Below are 19690 nucleotides of genomic sequence, written 5' to 3' on the forward strand. Positions count from 1 at the left end.
CCTGTGATACAAACACTAACAGGCTACTGTTACAGAACATATTCCTCCCTTCCCTTATGTCCTTTATGAGAATTTGGAGTCACATCATTGCAACATCCCTGAGTCAAGTTCTTTATTTTCATCAGCTGTCTCCCCGGTCAGTTGTGCCTCACTAAGTGCAGACAGCCCAGGTGGACGTTTCATGCTCCACACGAGGGGAATAACACGTATTTGTCAGGGTGTGTCCAGGAAATGGACCAAGTTGGCAGCTGATACCCTTGATAGCTGATACCCCATATAAGAAGGATGGAGGGTACTCGTCGTACCTTTAAGGGTTAAAAAAGCGGTCTCGGTACCTGTTAGGGTATTTATCTTTCGCGGTTCCTTTAGGGTATTGAGCCGAAAAAATATGACAGGAGATATTTAACAAACAACTGATATATCGCTATGAAAGTGTCAGTTGATGCGTAGTTTTAGAATTGGTACCTCTTTTAGAGGTGAAAAAAAATTCAAGACACTCCCAAGAAACAGGATCTTGGTACCTCTTAGAAGATCTTTTCAAAATTTTTGATGAGCGCCCCCGCTCTTTTAAATGGGAGTTCTCCCCGCTTTCCGTCAAGCCCTTATTTCTTTCAGTTTTGCGTAAACCAAAAGTCCGCTTACGTTTGAGTTTTTCCCCTCACGGCTGATAGTCATTATAATGCGGCGTACATGACGTATTTGGCTGTTGATTTCTCGCGGTTTTTCCTGGAGACGAGTTTGTGTAATATTGTCCTCCGGCAGCCATGTTGGCTTGTGTTCGCACGTATAGCTTTTGCCTTGTTATGCCTGCCTTGTTTGAGAGATCTCCGCTGTGATATCATCCATGGCTGCTTATATTGAACGTGATGAACGTTGCCTTTTTATTGGAAACCTCGACTCTCGTGTAACAGAGGAAATACTCTGGGAACTGTTCTTGCAGGTACAGAAAGCTTGAGCTTGTGAAAGCTTTTAAACCATGTTTTAACTTTTAAAAATGCTTAGTGTAGCATGTAAATACATACAACAATTAAAATATATCCATAAAAGAGAAATCAAACACAAAAAAAGACCAACGACGTGTGGTATGGATCAAGTTTTATTACCTTTCCCAATAGTTTTCAACGTTCCTCAATTGATTGATCATTGATTAACTGACCCTTGTCAAGAGGTTATTTTGACAGTTGGGACGTGCTTTAGTGACTGTTGCCATTGTGGAGAGGTGATCTTTGCAGAGAGGTTAAAATAAGGTTGAATATATAAACCGTCCGCTGGGACAAAAAAAAAGTGGCCATTGTTAAGAGGTGGACATTGTGGAAAGGTCGCTGTTAGTGGAGGTTCTATTGTAATTTATTTAGTTATTTTCTGTTTTCTTAACCTTAGTCTGGTCCTCTTGAAGCTGTTCACATTCCGAAGGACAAAGAAACAGGCAGACAAAAAAGCTATGGTTTTATCCGTTTTTCGCATGAAGTCTCTGTACCTTATACCATTAGTCTAATGAATGGTATCACATTATATGGAAGAGCAATAACCGTCAAAAAATCTCAACAGACTACAAATTCTCCTGGAAATCAGAGTCCATCTAGCTTCCCCTCGCCACCTTTGTTTGTTAATCAGAATGGACAGCCAAGCCTTTTTCCAAGTCCACATCAATCAAATTATGGCTGTGGAATTTCCAACATTTCACCACTGCATAGGCCATTGTTTGATTATCATAGAGAACAATCAAGTCCATCAAATTACAGCCATGGAGTTTCCAATACTTCACTCCAGGGCCAGTTAGGATTTGAGTATCAGAATGGGCAGTCAAATCCAAACTCAAGTCGACTGCCATTTCCTCCTGCAAGAAATGAAATTGACTATAACTCCCCAAGTAGTCATCATCCCTTTTCTCGGGATCAAAGGGATCAGATGTCACCATGGCAACAGAATAGAGGACGAGACTACCAAGGAAGACCCATACATCAATCAGGTCGTTCACTTAGTTCTAAATTTCTTCCAAGGGGCACAAGAGATTTCAGAACAGATTTTATCTAAATTATAATTTATCGACTTGTATACTATTTCAGTGTTTTGCCGTAAAAACACATTTTATTTTAGAAAACACCCAGTAAAAAACCATGCACTAAAAGCCATACTTTGATAATCAGATAGAAACACAGAACTAGCTTAAGTTGTTGACACAATGAAAGGATGGGTAAAGAGAATGTACACTTTGGTAATCTAAATAAACAGTGATTTTTCTTGTAAAAGAAATGGAAAACATTTTCTCCATGTTTCTAATGACTTTTAGTATAAATCTACTAGTATTCTATCACAAATGACGTTCTCTAATTGGCTCCACTACTCACTATTCTGTTTTAGTATAAATCTACTAGCGTTCTATCATGAATGCTGTTCTCTGATTGGCCACGCTACTCACGTTCTATTCTGTTATAGATAGTGAGTAGCGTAGAAACGTGCACTGGGGGCCACTTCTTTGAATTTCTTCCAAGGGGCACAAGAGATTCTTTGTGTTTTCAAAGTGTCTGTGAAGAGGATTTAGATGAAAGTTTTGAACGATTAGTAGATTTACTCAATAAAAGTACCGTTTTTTGTCACTGACTTGTATATTTTACTAGTAGATTTATACTAAAACAATTAGATTATTCGCTCTCGATTTCTATGCATGATAGTTGACTCACACTGCGCCCTCATCAACTGTCACATGATAGAAATCTCAAGCTCATTATCTAATTGTTTTGTAGATAGTGAGTAGCGTAGCAGCATACGCTAGAGGCCGGTTCTTTATGTTTTCAAAGTGTCTTTGAAGAGGGTTTAGATTAAATTTTTGAATGAATAGTAGACGTATACTAAAGCAATTAGATTATCCGTCCTTGATTTCTATGCATGATAGTTGACTCGTGTTGCGCCCTCGTCAACTATCACGCGATAGTAATCTCAAGCTCATAATCTAATTGTTTTGTAGATAGCGAGTAGCGTAGCAGCATGCGCTAGAGGCCGGTTCTTTGTGTTTTCAAAGTGTCTTTGAAGAGGCTTTAGATTAAATTTTTGAATGAATAGTAGATGTATACTAAAACAATTAGATTATTCGCCCTTAATTTCTATGCATGATAGTTGACTCGCGCTGTGCCCTCTCAACTATCACTCGATAGAAATCTCGAGCGCTCATAATCTAATTGTTTAATAGACTCACTCAAGAAAGTATGATAGAACTTGAAAAACCTGTCTGTGTTCTGAATGTTATTGAGCTCAAGATGTCCTTACCTGAGTTTTTCAGATAGACAAAGCTAAGAACTCTGATTTAGTGACTACACAGATTGACATGATGATTTCAAAACAGCTGATGTTGGTAGCATGGGAATTCCCATGGATTCCTATTTGAAGAATTTTACTTTCTTTACATAAAATTCTGTTATTCTGTTATCGTCTATTCCTTCAGTCTAGCACTTAAGTTTAGAACAACTCTATGCCAATCTTAGAGGTATGTATTGCTTTGTTTATTAAAATAATGGTGATAATGATAGTCATCTCATGTCATGACCAACTCAACCCTGTGACACATGGAAGTAACTGTTGTTCATATCAGTGACGGATCTAGGGGAGGGGCCGGGGAGCCGCCCCGCCCCCTTATTTTGGGTTACAAAAGAAGAAATGACTGAAGGAAGAAAAGCTGGCAGGGCAAGTAAAACAGCCCCCCCCCCCCCCCCCCCCCCCTCAGCTCAAAGTGTGGATCCGCCACTGCATATGATTGCGGTTATTATTTTGATTTAGAAAATAAATAAATTACTTCATCATTTGAAGATATGATTAATCATCGCAGTTACACACACAACTTAAAGCAGCTGTGAAATTAAAGCCTGGAAAAAATTCAGGCCTGAATGGGATTCGAACCGATGACTTCTGCAATACCAGTGCAGTGCTCTACCAACTGAGCTAACAAGCCAACTGGGAGCTGATCACGTTGTGAATTTTTTTCAGGCTTAATTTCACAGCTGCTTAAGTTGTGTGTATAACTGCGATGATCAATCATGTCTTCATATCTTTCCCCGCATTTCAAATATATGATCTTTCGTATATTCACTTGTACCTTATCATTTGTTTAACATGAAGTCTTTATGATGCTTTTCCCATTTCCCAGCCAATTACAAGCCAAGTTAGCCCTTTGGAAAACGTTCGAGTAGCAAGGTGCCAGCAAATTGCCCAACAGTCATGCAGTTCCATCTCTCTTTGTCAATTGACTCACAAGTTAGAAAACCAGCTGAAATATTCCTGAGAATCGCATAGCTCAGAGAATTCTCGCACCCTGATTGGTTGCCTAGGTGAGGTATTCATCTGGAATTGCGACTTATGAAAGCGAGGCGCGTTGAATATTGCAACATTCACACAGACGTACTTGAAACGGGGTTTTCTTTCACTCAAAAAGAAGGCTATGCGATTCAAGGAGAATTCATTACCTGACGAGGGAATTCCACGTTAAATTTCACTTTAAAAACCGATATAACATTCATCGCTTCGCGATTCGCGCGTTATCGGTTTTTCGCGTGAAGTGCAACGTGGAATTCCCTCTGAGGTAATGAATTTTTCTAGAAAGCCAAACTACAGTCAGTCAAAAGCGTTTAGTGGAAGTATGTAACCTGTTTTGTCTAAATAAAATTGCTGCAAAAAAATATTTGGAATTCACCAAAAGAAAGTTACAACAGATGTCGACGAAAAATTTGGCAGACAAAGGGAATAAATTTTCTCGATGAAGGACTCAAGGTACTAGTTGAAATTCCTGTCTATAAAGATCATTTGTGGAGGCTTTTTTCCATACGCGTGGAATTGACACTCGGGATACCTTGGTTAACAACATGACTGACGGGAAAAATATCTGCAATAAAAGACGTTCTTTGCGGTTAACTGGATTTTAAATATGAGAGAAATTTGAAATAATATCTGTTTTTCACCTGACCAGCACTTAATAATAAATACTGATAAAAGTCATGCGATTCTTACAATATAAACACCATAACTACACGAGCAACGATCATGTTACGTAGTAAAATAAAATCTATTAGTTGCTAGAGTGTGTTCCTGGACTAAAAATCGTGTTAAAAATACCTCTGATATGTTTTTCAAATTCAATTTCAAAAAACGTGTTGAATGACAGCACAGCCGATTTTATGCTCTTTTCCTGAATTAAGTATGACCTCACCAGCGTCACATGAGGGACAGCAATTGGTCGGCTGTGACACTCCTTTATTCACAGACACCGCATAAAAAGAATAGTCATTTCCGCCGAAATTAAACTGTTAAATGCTCTAGCTTTTTAGCTGAAAAACGTTCAAATATAGCATTCATACACCCCATCAAGTTTCCAAGTGGAAGGGAAAGTTAGATGTGTTACTTTGTCAAAAAAAGTAACCCGTAAAAGCCTTGCAAATGTGGAAGGTAAGTGATACCGATTTAGTCACTGTTGTTCAATTTTTAATGTACGTTCAGATCGTGGCAAGTCCATCTCCAGTCCCTTTGAAGCAAATGTTTGCTCTTTTTGATATTTTCGGCATGTTGCAAGTTAATTATTTCAGCTCAAAAATTCACACTGCGATTTTGAATGCAATTTCGGCCGATCAAGACGCTCTCGACATGAAATTTATGCCACCTGAAATTTAAATTACGCCTTGAATAACACTTTATCGAGCGATCACTTGAATTTATTACCTTCTTCGATCGATGCGGTTCTTGAAAATTTGTTTCAGCTTTTGTTTTTCCACTCTTTGGAAAGAAAAACATTGATCTTCATGATCAGAGAAATACGTTTAAATTTTCCGTAAAGGTCAGGATGTTTTTTTTTTTAACAGGGCCACGGGTTTATTAGCATATAGCATAACACATCCTTTTTGCCACCAGCCTCGTATTATTGCACTTTTCTTGTTGAAAGCAAAGGCAGAATAATCAACAAAACCATTTACGTACACTGAAATCCTTGTCTAGGGGAACTGATTCTACTGCTAGTTTTCCCATGTCAGCGTGAAAGCCTGCTAAACTTTTACTCTTATTTTTTTCAAGCGTTACAACTGAAATATAGATTAATACATTCACTTATGCTGTTTTGACCCCAAAAAAAATACCTAAGTGATTAAATCAAGATATGCTCTTCATATACATACAGTCTGTCAGTTTGACATTTTCTTAAATTATATCTATTGTATAAACCAACGAAAGAATTGAAAACTCACACTGACGAGATAATGTGGACAAAAATTATCGCTTTCAGTCAATCTTTGCTCAGTTTCCTTTGTCGCTTTGATCTTGTCTGATTTATGTCGCCTTAGGGAATTAACAAAAATAAGTTTAAATGAAGAGGGATAAATAAGACCAATAGAAAGATGTTATTCATGCTACAAAGGCTCCGAGGAACAAAAACAATTAAGCCTAAATATCTTAAAAAGCCATTCCTTTTCACGTCCGCTAAGTAAATTTGAAAATGTTACTTTCTAGAACGAATTAAATAGTGTATTCCTATCTGCGCAAGGTTCATATGTTAAAACTGCGTTGCTTTTCCTCGGAGCAGCTTTTCCTTAAACATTTAAAACCTTTTTATGATTGCATGTTTTTGAAACAGCACAACTAAGACAAAACAATGCGGCCGGCAACATTTTTCAACGGTACTTAACTAGTTTCCGTGTAACAATGTTGCTTTGCGGTAAATTGCTTTAAAACTGCCTTGTTTGTTATGCGTTTTGTTTCCCCTGGGCCAGTACAATGCAACATGTGCAAATTGCAACACGGGTGGTAAATTTGAGGAACAATGCTATTCAACTTGCAGCAATACAAAATATTTCTGCTCTTCGAGTTGCTGACAAAATGTGACCCTCTTGGCGTGATGAGGCTATTCAACTTGAACTTCTCAGTCCTTCGTTTTGGCCAGTTCTAGACGAGGTGAAGTTTTGTATAAGAATTAAGCAAACTGTTACAATCCCCGACTCATCTAACTGGTTCGTCGTAACATTTGTTCGAATTTAATTCTCAAATGCAGTTGATCGTGAGCGTTTTTAATTAAAACCGATTTATAAAATACACTTCTCTATGGTCCGTTGGTTAAAGACAAATAAGTTGTTTCCGGTTAAACAAGTTCTTTCCATAGTCAAAGAACTCTTTGTTTCAACATGGTTTCAACAGGAGGCAATAAGACAATGGTCTCTTTGTTTCAAGTGGGTCTCGCAAAAGAATAGGAAAACGCACAGAACGTGCCTGAACAACATTGTAATCGATCACGATGCATATTTGCGTGTTTGTGTGTCCTTACAACTTGTGCACTGGTTGTTAATAGGGCTCTTTTATAACCTGAAAACAAAATCAGTTCAGTTGAGTTCAGTTGGTGAACGTTTCCTAGTTCCCAGGCCTTCAATGTCACAAGCCTTGAATACACTTGAATGGGTTCTTTGGTTTTGGAATGCGTTTTCTCTGTTATCAGCATAATTACACTCGCATTCCACTTATGAAAGATGTCTCCACGTAGTCTTATCAAAGACCTTTTATATCAAATTAAGAAAAAGGGTTGTCATGTGAACGGACCACGCTTGACCTGTTACTGCCCCTTTTCTGTGTCTAATTGTTGTGATTTTAATATTGTGGGAACAAAGCACATACATCCCCCGGCCAAATACTGCCTAGTGATTAAAACTGTACACATCCTTGCACAGCCTTGCATTGTAAAGCGTGTGCGACTCAGTCCTTGGAGGTTAGCTGTAACTGATCTGGGTCACTATAGCTTTCTTATCACTTTCGTGGAAAATAACTCCGAGAGTGTAGGTTGATATCACACCATGAAGTTACTACTGCATGGTAAGTAGGTATCTCACAGGCGGCCCAAGCTCAGTATGTGACTGTTGTTTTGATGCTACGCAACGAACGCTTTTTGACTTTGCATGAAAATCCAATTCAGTTGTTCTAAATATGCTATGTTATGTTTTAATCGCACACGCTCGGGTTAATCAAGTCGCTCCAGCAGTTTGTTATTGGACAGAATTAAAATTCTCAAGATAAGACTATGACCACCGATGGCGTAGATGTTATTCCTAGCAAGTAGACTGCATCGTTGCCTAAGTTAACAGTACGTATAGGCTTGTGTTATAGTACGTGCTAACATGGTAGCTACACCGCCAACGGCTCAACATTTCGTGATTCTTTCATAGTCATTTGATTAAGGTTGTCCATATTTTTTATAATCCAAAGTGACAACGCTCACCTGGTGGTCTCTCTCGCGTTAAGTCCATTTCTCGCGTGGGATCCTCTCTCGCGTATCGTCGCGCACACGAGTTGATCACACAAAAGGATAAAAATAGAAAACAAACTGCGGTCACAGGCATGCGTTGTTTTGTCATGTTTGTGATCGCATTTTGTTTTCTATTTTTACTCAAGCTGAAATGGCCGAAGACTGATAGTTTCTACACAAAGGATGTATGAAATTTGAACTAGCAGTTCTCATTTAAATCTGTAATCCACTCCGTAAATAATGCATGATCACGTTTCTGGTAGCCTACGAGCAGGCTCACGTTGGAGCACAAGCGCGCGAGGCGTAGCCGCGAGCGCGAAATCGAGCGGCGAAGCCGCGAGACGAGAAAGTACCTCTTCACCAGACTCCTTCCCGCCGGATCGCTTCGCTCTTCACTACTCACGCGCGTGACTCAAAGGTGAGCCTGCTCGCAGGCTACGTTTCTAGTATTAATGATAATGATTGTAATGCGAGAAAAATTCTTTCAACTTTCTTCCTGGCTAATGGCTCTCTCTAGAGTCAGCAACGCAAGGAGAATGGATATTGATTCGCACAGGTTTCACGATTAAATAACTCTCTACTTCGAATTAGGCTCGCCTTAACAGTCCGCCATGCTTTTTTTTTATTTGCCGCGTAGCCCCGCTTCGCTGACAGCCAATCACAAACGTTTTATTCAACTCGTTGCGAGACAAGTTGTAGCTTCAGCGGTAATACGAGCAGGAAAACTGAAATTTGTTGCAGAAAGTAGAACTCGAGTCTTCTTTGCGCAACATGTTGCCTCAACTTGCAACACTTTTCTTTTTTTTGCTGCGAGACCAGTTGGTCACAAATGTAGTAATATGCACAACAATGGGTTTCAACTTGCAATGCAACAATGTTACGAGACAAGTTGAAGGAAAATGTTGCTCCTACTAGCGGACCCCAATTCTGGCAAATTAATGAATATTGCCATAAAATGAAAATTTCTCAATGGTGACAAAACTTCCACGCTTTCTCATTCAGACAACATTGAAAATCAAGATGGCAGTTCTGAAAACCACTGTTCTTGTTAAACTCATATTATTTCAGTTACAAAATTTCATTGCTGAGCTATTACTGGTCAAAATTAATCTCTAAAATCCAGCTTTCTTCATCCAGACCGAATCATTAACACCTTGGAATATCACTTAGCTAGCTTTGAAACATGTTTCTCTTTTGAGACTAGTGATTTAATTACAATTTTAGCTTTATCGAAATACTAAAAAAACAAAATTAATGACCGAATCTAACCATTTTTAAAAATATTGGTTCGTGCATTCTCCACCATTGTCTTAGTGATTTTGATTTTTTTGCGAGAAATAAAGGTCTTCACCAAAAGCGTCATTTTAGCAGCAACTTTCGTCTTTCGTTCTCCTGCAAACAGGTTTTTGGTGGTTTCAGTGCGTTTTTTCGATGTGTCTAATAAATCAGTTCTGAAGTTATTAAAGTGACCCAATAAACTAACGAAATGTAGGTTTAATGGATTTTTCATTTCTCCTGTTGAACAGCCGTCATCAAACGTAGGTCAAAAACACGCCACAAAGTATGTAGCAGTATAAATAGGAGACTTTTCTGAGACAAAAATAGCTCCTCAATGAAAAATTCATAAGCCGGTTTTAGATTGGAGTCAAATCATTTTGAACTATATATTTCAACATTTACTGATTTTGCACCAGAGTGAATACACAGCGCTTACTTGACCAAACATTTAAGTGGATTTTGATGGGTTTGCATGAATAACTCTTGAAATCCACACAATATTCTCATACTTCCACTGACTAATTCTATTCGGCATGATAATGAGCTTTGTCTCAAGTTGTACAAATTCACGTCACGCTGTGCGTCTTTTTCTATATTATCCGCTCCTGCTTTAATGTCTTATACGCCGGGTTTTCTTTTTTATCGAACGGTTTTCGGTTTTTTTTCGCTTCATCTGTCGCGCTGCCTTTGCTTCAGTCTTTGAATTTTCACTGCTAACTGATTGCTTGGCTGGTAAGTAAAACTGAAAACAAAATCATCCACAGGCGGGTTTTAGTCAAAAGCTTTCGAATATTGATCTTAGTTTAGTAGATGCATTGCCGTTTACACTAAACCCTTGTCTATATCTTTGTTTATCTCAACAGGGTTGTGAATGTCAAGACCTTCACACAGTTTAGTTACTAAGGTAAGAATTCCTGTTTTTCAAACTTCATTTTCTTCGTTTTTCAGCGATCTGTCTGATTAATATCCCGCTCTGTTATTATAGAAAGGTTAAATATTAGTTCTGTATATGCAGTACCTAAAAACCCACCAAAGTTTTGCCTCGTATATCAAAGGATTTGTTCAAAGGATAATTCTTGGCTTACAAACACAACAGCCAGAGCATTTTTGATCTTGAAAAGAAACACCGCCATATTGAAGCTCAAAATAGCTGAATTACGGAATTCAGTGGTTATGGGCTTCCTTGAGGCTTAATTAATCGGGCGAAGATATGCCAGTAAAGGAAACTCGCGGTGATAAACTTTCAGAACTGGGCTGATGTTTTATCCGATAAAATGCTTAAGCGGATTTCAGTTCATAATTCACTGGCAAACGGTTATTGTAATAATTTCCGTTTCAAGAAGAAAGCTTTGGACGAAGGCAGATCATATAAACACTTGATCAGTTCTCGTGCTGTGCCATTCACAAAGAATTAGTCAATTTTTGAAACAATAGGTGTGCCGGGAATTAATGATACCAGGTTTCCAATTCAGAGCGTGTCTTCATAGGCTTGGTTTTTGGTCCAAAGTTTTCAGAGAGCGTGCAAATACTTTAAAGCTTGACGTAAGAGTGTCTCGGTGTTCTCCAAACGTAAATTATTTACTAGAGACGACAAGGCGAAACTAGTTTTTCTTCCACTGAACCACAAGTCGTTACGATTAAAACAATTATTTGCACTCTAAATCTTTTATTGCCCAAATTAGAATAACAGGGTTAAATTTTTCTCAAATAAAAGCTCTACAGTGTTAAAAAAACCATCGATGCACCAGAGGTGAAAGCCTCTTCAAAGACATCGCTTTTGTAAGTCAAAAATATAATCTTAGTATTTGAGATATGAATAATTCTGGTAGTTTTCCTTCGTCTTGCAAACTGAAGATCTGTTTGCCGATTAGAAACGTTTATTTGACACAAAATGTCAAACAGTGTTCATTTTTTTTCTCGAAACATAACAAATAAAGAGCTTGAAAAATTGAGTTCTATTTCCGAAATAAAATAGGAAGTTAGAAAAACTCATGCCTCGGGACATCTATATATATTTTAAATTATCTGTTTGATATAATTTGATTTTAGTTGCTCTTCGTTCCACGTTCTGAAAATAGATCTCCGACCAGCTTTTTGGAATTCTTTTGTGTTTCCGGTAGGAGACGAAATGAAAGGTGTTTCAAGTGCCGTGGGATTGAGTGTTATAAATACAGAATGTTTAGTCGGTGCAAGAAGACTAATAACGAAATAAAAGAGAAACTGATTTGATATGAAAGTAAAACATCACCACGTCACGTCTACAATTTGTGAGTCACCTCGAACACCCTTTGGAGACTTGCAAAAAGGTAGAAATAAGAACTGAGAAATCTAAAATCTGCAAAACTATTCTCTTGTAAGGAGGCTCACGGGCACCGAAGCAACACCTGAGATTGCCTGGCAACCTCTCCAGCGAAAACCAGCGTTCAGTCTATCCGGTGAGACAGAGAAAGATCACTCTGTTATAATATTGGCATAGGGTAGGATAATTAATCGTTAATTTAATTCATACTACAGTGCAAATCATGATTAACACAGACGTATTCGTAATTTTCTCAGCTATATAATAAATGAGTAATCGTAAGCACTCGGCAATTTTGAGAGAATATTTAAACATCACTAGTAGTGTAAATCCTAATTGAGCTCGCATTTAAACGATTACATATGTGTATTCCTGTCTAAGTTACCGATGTTTTATCACGTTTCTTTATAACGAGTGCTGTGTTTCGGAAACGTTTAGCATTGTGCAGCCACATCGCGAAATATTGAGTTTGTCCCGTATTTTCCCTCGTCTGTGAAATATTGCAAGAATCTCCGGAAGAGATGTTTCACAAAGATATTAAGAAAAAGAAGTATGTGCACAATATTTTAAAAAGCGTTCCACGTGGAAAAATCGACATTGTACAACGAAACGACCTCGAGATTTGCCGGGCTTAAGAAAATTTGTCAACATTTGTTTTTCCTGGTTCAATGTCCGTAAAAATAGGCAACAAATTTTCCGATCGCTTTTCACTTGGAACAAGACAGTAGCGTGGATATCATAGAGTCACCTAACTCAAGTGTTTGCTGTATAGAGGCCATAAAGGGTGCTTGAAAATATTGTCTGTATGGCTTTGTGGACAGTTAGAAATATCATGACACTAGTCAAACTCGTCCCCAGGGTCATCTCGGCCATGCCTTCCAACCTCACGTTTCGTTCAGAGAAAACTGTTAGCTATTAATCAACTTTGAAGCACGAGCCTACCACTAATGACTGCTCGAAGTTGATAGAGGGTAAATTGAGCACCGTAGCGAGTTAGTAAAGATGATGTTTTGAGTGTTAGCCATTCGTCAGAGGCTGGTGGGTCAACGACCGAGGAGCTACCTCACGGTTTGTGCATCTTGAAAAATTTAGTGCAAATTTTTCAAGTTCGTCGTTTGTAATCCGCCTTAAACTTCTCCATCCTTAACCATCCTTGTTCCTTCGTGGTTTATTATTATATCTTTGATGTTTTTCTATCTTAGCACACTATTATTTTCAGGTTTTCTCCAATTTAATTTTTATAAACTTCGCACGTGGCTAAAATAACACCGACTGGCTTATTCATACATGAGTCCTAATTTGGTATTTTGTCGCTATTCTTTTAAAACACCTGGGTCTTTATCATATCCTGCAAAAACACGTTAGCTTGCTAGCGAGTACACCGGAGTACTAGCGATTATCAAATGAGCGCTATTGGTCACAACCGCACGTGTGCGGTTGGCATGACGATGGACATGCATCCTGTTCACACGTAACCAAGCAGTGTTGTCACTAATGTTAATCATCGTGTGGTGTTTTGCACCGTTCATAGTCAGGTGTTTTTTGTTTTTGTTTTATTTGCTATTTTTGCTCGTTTCGCTCCTCTACATTCGGTATCGCCCGAGAAAGCTGGTCAACGACCATCACGCGTCCTTTACCTTTCAGCGACTTGAAACAGAAATAGAAATAGCAATGAGTCTGTCGCTCTCTCTCGAACGAGAGAGATCCTGGGAACTAGCTTGGAGAAACGCGCACTGTAGCAGTTTCCGGCCATGAAGTGAAGCGCAAGCTTGATACAATATCGAGACATTCGAAAACAAATTATATTATAAAAAGCCACAGGAATTAATGTGATTTGATCTAGGGGCGGTCACCGGTGGTGGTTGGAAATTAACTTGACTCCGCCTGGGGATCGTATGTTTCTTTTACTGTGGTTTCGTCGCAATGTTTGCGTCAAAATTGAAGGGGTGGAACTAAATGTGTTCTGACGTTCCAAACTTCAGTGTCAGGTTTGTTTTGCTTAGCAGTACAACAAGTATTTTGAGAATTTCGCCGTCTGCTAAAAACGGAAATTTTATCTCGATCCTATCTTGGATTGTTGAATTCGCTACAAAATCTATCCGCCTCACTTGACCCCGTTCTGCGGGAACCTAAACTTATCTTCTTTGACGTCAGACTGTTCAGGGCGAGGAACTATTTGCGGTTTTCAAATATTTACAAAGAACGCAACCTTTATTATGTCCGAACCAAATTGAAATCGCTCGTACTAATCGGAAAAATTGTTTACCACCGAAAAGGTTCATGGAAAATGCGCTCTCGCGCGGTATTCTTTGTTTTACAATCAACCATGCAGCTACAATTGATTAATTACAAATTCGGAGTCATTTCAATGTAATTGTTCCTCTGACAATGAACTTGATCGCTCGGTGTGGTTTCCGGTGGTTTTTCAGCTTGAAAATTTGCGCTTTTGCAGCTCTATTATTTTTGCCGTGAAACCGTTTATAAACCTGTATCGAAAAAAGATTTCGCCTTTCGAGTGTTTATATACCGCGCGAGTGATCACGCGAAACGTAGAACCTCCGAGAAAACCACGCGCTTGTTTGATTTCATTTGGTGTCAAGCCATTGTCAACTGAAAGGTCGTCTCGCAATTTGATTGGCTGTCGAGTGATCCTGGTGTCCGTCAATTGTTATCTTGAGCCATTTCCATTTTGGTCAATTTAGTGAGTCATAGATGTCCATTTCAGTTTTGTATGCCCGATTAGGGACCGCTTTGTCTGTAGTGTTATTTTCACAAACATGTGTAAAAGGTTCGTAAAGTGTTCTTGAAGGAATCAAGGAACAGGGGAGAAAATTTTACGAGAAGCGTCGCATTTTAACATCCGTGATTTCTATGTCCTTTTCGTTTATAGGTTCGATAGCGTCATGTTTTGGTGTTTCCTGTGGATCGGTTGCTTTTTCTCTTCATTTCAACGAGGTAAGTTTGTAAAAGCTTCCCCTAATTATCACACTTTTGCCGAAACGTCGCTGAAAATATCTCGGCTTAAAATCAGCGACCCTTTCATATCATCAATGATGCTGTTAGCGATCCCTAAACACAACAAACTACTGATTTTACCGTAATATTGCGCCTCAATCGAATGAACGATCCTCTAAACTTCGAGAGCTCTTCATTCTGGAGCAGATCTCTGGTGCGCATCGTATTTTTATGCAGGATCGCAGCGAGTGTAATCGTGGACCCAGCAAAATTCAGCGAGAATTGCGATCTATCCACGGAGCACTTAAATCGATGTAAGATTTCTCAATGAAGACGCGTAACGTTCTGGATATTATCGCGCTCGAGATCTAAACAAGTTCTGTCGTCGCGCGACATATGAGTAGTAAACCTCCATGAGGTGTCTTCGCTGTTTTCTACAGCACGTGAGAAATTCTGACAAGTATTGAGAGCGCTGGTAAATAATTTGAGCATTTTGTTTCGCATATTCCTGCTGCGTTAGAAAGCGTCATGATTCGATCTTGGGCCACTATACTTTGGCGTAACCAACCAACCTAGACTTCACAGCTGTGTAATTATAGCGCACGTTTTCTGTATTTCAACATGTAGAAGCCGGAGCTTTTCACGATAAGTTTAAGCAGAGATCAAAGCGATTATTTTTTGTCAAGACAAGAACAAATGTTGAGAATATGCCGTTTAAGATCGCGTCTAAAACTAAACTCAGAGACTTAAATGTTCAAGGTTAACCTATCTAATTTTCATTTCTTACTCTAGGCTTAGCGCAAGGAAGTTCGTCGAATACAGATCCAGGCGGGGGGAAAAGTCCTCCGTTAGAAATCGCCGTAAAGCTTGGTTCAGACGCAATTATCCCTTGTGATGCTGTGGACCCGAACCAACCGTCCGATCTTTTCGAGTGGCGAAAGAACGGGTCGAAAAGCGCGATTTTTATCAAGTTCATGAACTTCAAACCACACATTGACTCGCGCTACTCTCGCCGTTTGCATATGATAAACAGTTCCGCGATATTACTTTCGGGAGCCAAGGAGAGCGATTCGGGAATTTATCGTTGTAGAACGATGCAGACCGGTTCGGAAAGCACGATCTTAAAGCACGGGAGATGGGTGGTTTTAAAAGTTACAGGTAAGTTGAAAAGTGTTGACCCGAAACAGTAAAAAACCCGTGGCACGCATGTGACAGGTTTGGGACGGGCTTGTATGACCCTTGCATGGGACGTTCGTTTGTATAAAATAAGTTAGTTATCAGGAAAAAACGTTGTTTTTATCGATTGACAACAGGTGCTGCATAGAGGCGATCCACTTGCTAATGATATATCGTTTAAGAACGCCTACGAATCAGATTTTTTTTTACAAATTTCTGGACACCAACACTTTCCTGACAGCTCGTAATTACTCCTGAGAAAACGTCGTTTATGTCTCGGCAGACAAGCGTTCTTTGTGGACTTCGTGTATCAAATTCACGCTAAAATTTCATCAGAAAGCGTTCTGCGTGACATGTTTGGATGGTCAAAAAACCCTGCTGAGAATACGGGCCTGCTTACATCTGGAAAGTTTATATCTATTGTATGCTTTCTTATATTCGCCATTGTTCAGTGCTTATTTTTGGTTGTAACGTCATGGCAGAACTCAATAGGGTTTCTTGATTACATGTAATGAGGGGCTTTCTCGAATTCGGAAAGGATCCTTATTTAGCTTTATTTCTTTATTATAGTCAGACTAAACTTCGGGAAGCTATTTGAAATTTTTCAAACCTCTTAACCTTCTTTCTTGTTAAATTCAAATGATATCGATGTCTTTGAAACGTGTTTTGTGGGCACTGTAGACCGTCCAGGGGGAATAAGTTTGACCGCGGTTTAAATTCCTGAGGTTTAAAAAATGGTTTGTTTTAAAGCAAGTTTTTATGAGTTTCTTCTGAAAGAAAACAACATTTTTGAAATGAGATGTTTGTTATCGTTCAATCGAGACGTCAAAACATACCAGTTACCAGTTTTTGTCAACAAAACTTTTTACCCAACGAGTTTAATCTGTTTGAAGGAGACTGAAATGATATTCAAAATCGTCGCCTTGTTTCGTAACCTTGGCCTAAATGTATCATTAGGACTGGAGCAGTTGTAAACTTATTTCTATCGTATTTGTTTCGATTTATATGTTTACGGTCGCAAGTCGTTTGCAATCTCTCTCTACTATGTACAATACCAAGTCTTTGTACCTTCATGGCATGTTAATCTTTGAACTGCACTGATATGAACGCTCGACGAGTCAAAATGCGACAGTTAAACTTTCTTTCTTTTATCTTTAAAAATCAGGGTTTATTTTCAGCGCCTTATAAAATACGATGTGAAATTTTCGCCATCAGTAAAAGTACAGCTAGACGGTGCCATCTGAGACTCTAATCTCTGCTCTTTTGTGGGCCGCCGTGCTAATCCCTCCTGATTGAAATATGCATAGCCGAATATAAAACGTTTGTGCATTACATTGAAAGGGCATAATTACTATGTTAGACCGACAAGGCCAATAAGGCCGATATCACTGAAAGCATTCAACGACGGAAAGCTCGAAAAGCAAATTTGTATTTCAGTAGTTCTGCAGGTGTTTTAATGGTTCTAAACAATCGTCAGACAAGATTTTTCACTTTAATCTTAAGTTTCTCATGTCCTGAATTTAAAAAGAGCATTATGAAATGTCTTTTGTAATGGTTTCACACTTTCTTTGTGTTCAACAACAATGCGGAACAGTACTAAGGGAATGTTTTGGTCGGCTACCTGCAGAGAAACTTTTTAGGAAACGATCTACATGTTATTAAGGCTTAATAAATGATTTTGCATTCCCCTATCCTTACCACGTGGAGTTTGTTCTTTTTTAAGGTCTCCAATCTGCAGTTAATGATTACTCAAAATTTGCTTCAGTTGTTTTATCGAAACTATTTGAAAGAAGTTGCAACAACATTGAACAGCAAACAACTGCCTTCGTCGTTTTCTCACCTGTACAATTTGTGTATAATAAATACCGTTTGTCTTCGGGCCGACTCGGTGCAAATCCAATTGCTGAGTCAAAGAAACGAACATGGCGAAAAACTCTATGTTAAGCCTTTTATTGTTGTGAAAAAAATGTCTTTTAACCACAAGAAATAGCCCGCTTCCTAATTTACCGCCTCGGGCTGAACAAAACTTTCTTTGGGAAGCAAACATTACGCGCAATTTAATATCCTTTGTTTGAGAAGGTTTTTACTCGTTGTTGATTTAAAATCCTGACATTTTGACAGTAAGTCTTTGCTTGTCGCATCCGATGTTTTCTTTTCACTTTATTCAGAGTTACGTAGCGCTTTTGGAATTCATTTTACTTCAATTAACATTTCTTTCTTTCGCAGCTCATTGAAGAAAGCTCTTCACAAACATGCTCTTTTCTCGTCTTTTCCAAATCTCAAGAAGTTACCACGATACACTTGCAAGGGGTATATGGCTGGATTTCACAAACGAAAGAACTATCTTATACCCAGGAAATTGGAAATTTAAGTTTCAAGATGTAATAACGTTTTTGTTTGTCCAAACAAAAAAGCAAACCAACGACATTTCTTTCGTCAAATGTAAACCCCCTTGAAATTGCCATGACAACAAAACGTGCTTGTATGATCAAAGACCCGAAAACCTGTCAGCTTCGAAGAACAAATTTTGAATAATTGAACAATAATGTTCCAGGGAGGTCTGTTGACCCGCCCTTTGAAAAGCAAGTGTTTTGAGAGCAGTGACAGGTTTGAAAATAATTTTGTCAATATATGAACACGCAAGGAAACATTCCAGCTTTCTGCTCCGTTGTTTTCCGCCATACAGGCTTAACTCAAGGGAAAATCGTATCGAATACAAGATGTCCTAATCTAAGCTAGTAAATCCTAAATCAGGAACAAATATACCAACATCCAATACGGACAACGTTGCGGGAGAAAGTCAACAACGAAAGCAAATGGCGGTCGTAGTTTCTCGGTCACGATGTCTGCGCTTTGTAGATCAACCCGGCAATTGCCAAGAGCTCTATTTTAAAGATCTCCTTTGTTAAAAATTTGAAATTTAATACCGTCTTGTCATTTTCTCCGGGACAGTACGTGTATCTCATTGTGTTTTATGAAATTTTTCTGCACTAAGCAAACAATATCCGTGCCAAGTTAGTAAACTCGCCGTGTAGCTCATCAATTAGGTTAAAGCGAAAAAGCAAATACCATTTTGGATCCTGGAAGTTTACCGTTTCAGTATTACTAACTCGTGAAACGTGCGTGGCGAGAAAAACTGGTCATTTGACCCGATTTTATTTATTCGGTATTTCTCTCTCTAGCAATGGGCGTATATTAATGATTGCCCACTCCTTTTCAACTCTGTTTCTGTGCTTTTTGAAATTTTTTGATTGGTTTGAAAATCTCTTGCAATAAGTGCTAATCAATCAGAACCGCGATCTTGTTGCCTCCGACCACGTCCCATCGCGACTTAGAGGCTTTCCCGCGCGTAGCAAACGGAGCACGTTTTCGTGCGCTTATCACGAGGTGACAGGTGCTCACGTTGAACTTAAATTGGTTTATGGTTTGTTGTTTTATTTGTGGCTATGGTTGTTTACCATTTACCCGAAAATTCCTGATTTCGGTCAGAATGTAAATGGTAGGGCAATTTTGGCTCGACCGACGGAAAGAGTTTCAAAATAAACGGAACGTCTTAAAAGGTACTCCAAAATTTCTAAAGGAAATATCCGAGTGGAAAAGTGTGTTTACCATTTGCAATTCTTCACCGCCAACTTGGAATTCCGATTAGGTCGAATTCGTCCCAGGTTCTCTCGGTAAATTGAGGAATTCTGAACGGAACTTATCATCGGGCATTTTGATTTTGA

At 38.8% G+C, this 19690-nt stretch overlaps 2 protein-coding genes across 6 annotated transcripts in view; both read left to right on the forward strand.

The window, feature by feature from the left end:
* The first annotated feature begins 663 nt into the window (after positions 1–663).
* On the forward strand, positions 664–3523 carry LOC110041985 (uncharacterized). Its single transcript, XM_020747306.2, has 2 exons — positions 664–940; positions 1381–3523. The coding sequence occupies exons 1-2, from the start codon at positions 845–847 to the stop codon at positions 2032–2034; spliced, it is 750 nt and encodes a 249-aa protein (XP_020602965.2). The 5' UTR covers positions 664–844; the 3' UTR covers positions 2035–3523.
* Positions 3524–5234: 1711 nt separating this feature from the next.
* The window catches only part of LOC110042014 (protein turtle homolog B-like), a 30660-nt gene continuing 16204 nt past the window's right edge, over positions 5235–19690 (forward strand). Inside the window, exons 1-4 of one of the 5 annotated variants that reach the window (XM_020747330.2) lie at positions 5235–5430; positions 10399–10439; positions 14725–14789; positions 15582–15947. In XM_020747330.2, coding sequence (XP_020602989.2) covers positions 14738–14789; positions 15582–15947 — 418 coding nt within the window. In that variant the 5' untranslated portion in view covers positions 5235–5430; positions 10399–10439; positions 14725–14737. Of the gene's footprint in view, positions 5431–7662; positions 7828–10168; positions 10268–10398; positions 10440–14517; positions 14623–14724; positions 14790–15581; positions 15948–19690 lie in introns of those variants that run through there. The other 4 variants (XM_020747331.2, XM_020747332.2, XM_089293954.1 and 1 more) reach the window with 4 other exon arrangements.

Source organism: Orbicella faveolata, unplaced genomic scaffold (genome assembly GCF_042242905.1).
Source record: "Orbicella faveolata isolate gen_17 unplaced genomic scaffold, um_ofav_v1 contig_25, whole genome shotgun sequence".
NCBI classification, from domain to species: Eukaryota; Metazoa; Cnidaria; class Anthozoa; order Scleractinia; family Merulinidae; genus Orbicella; species Orbicella faveolata.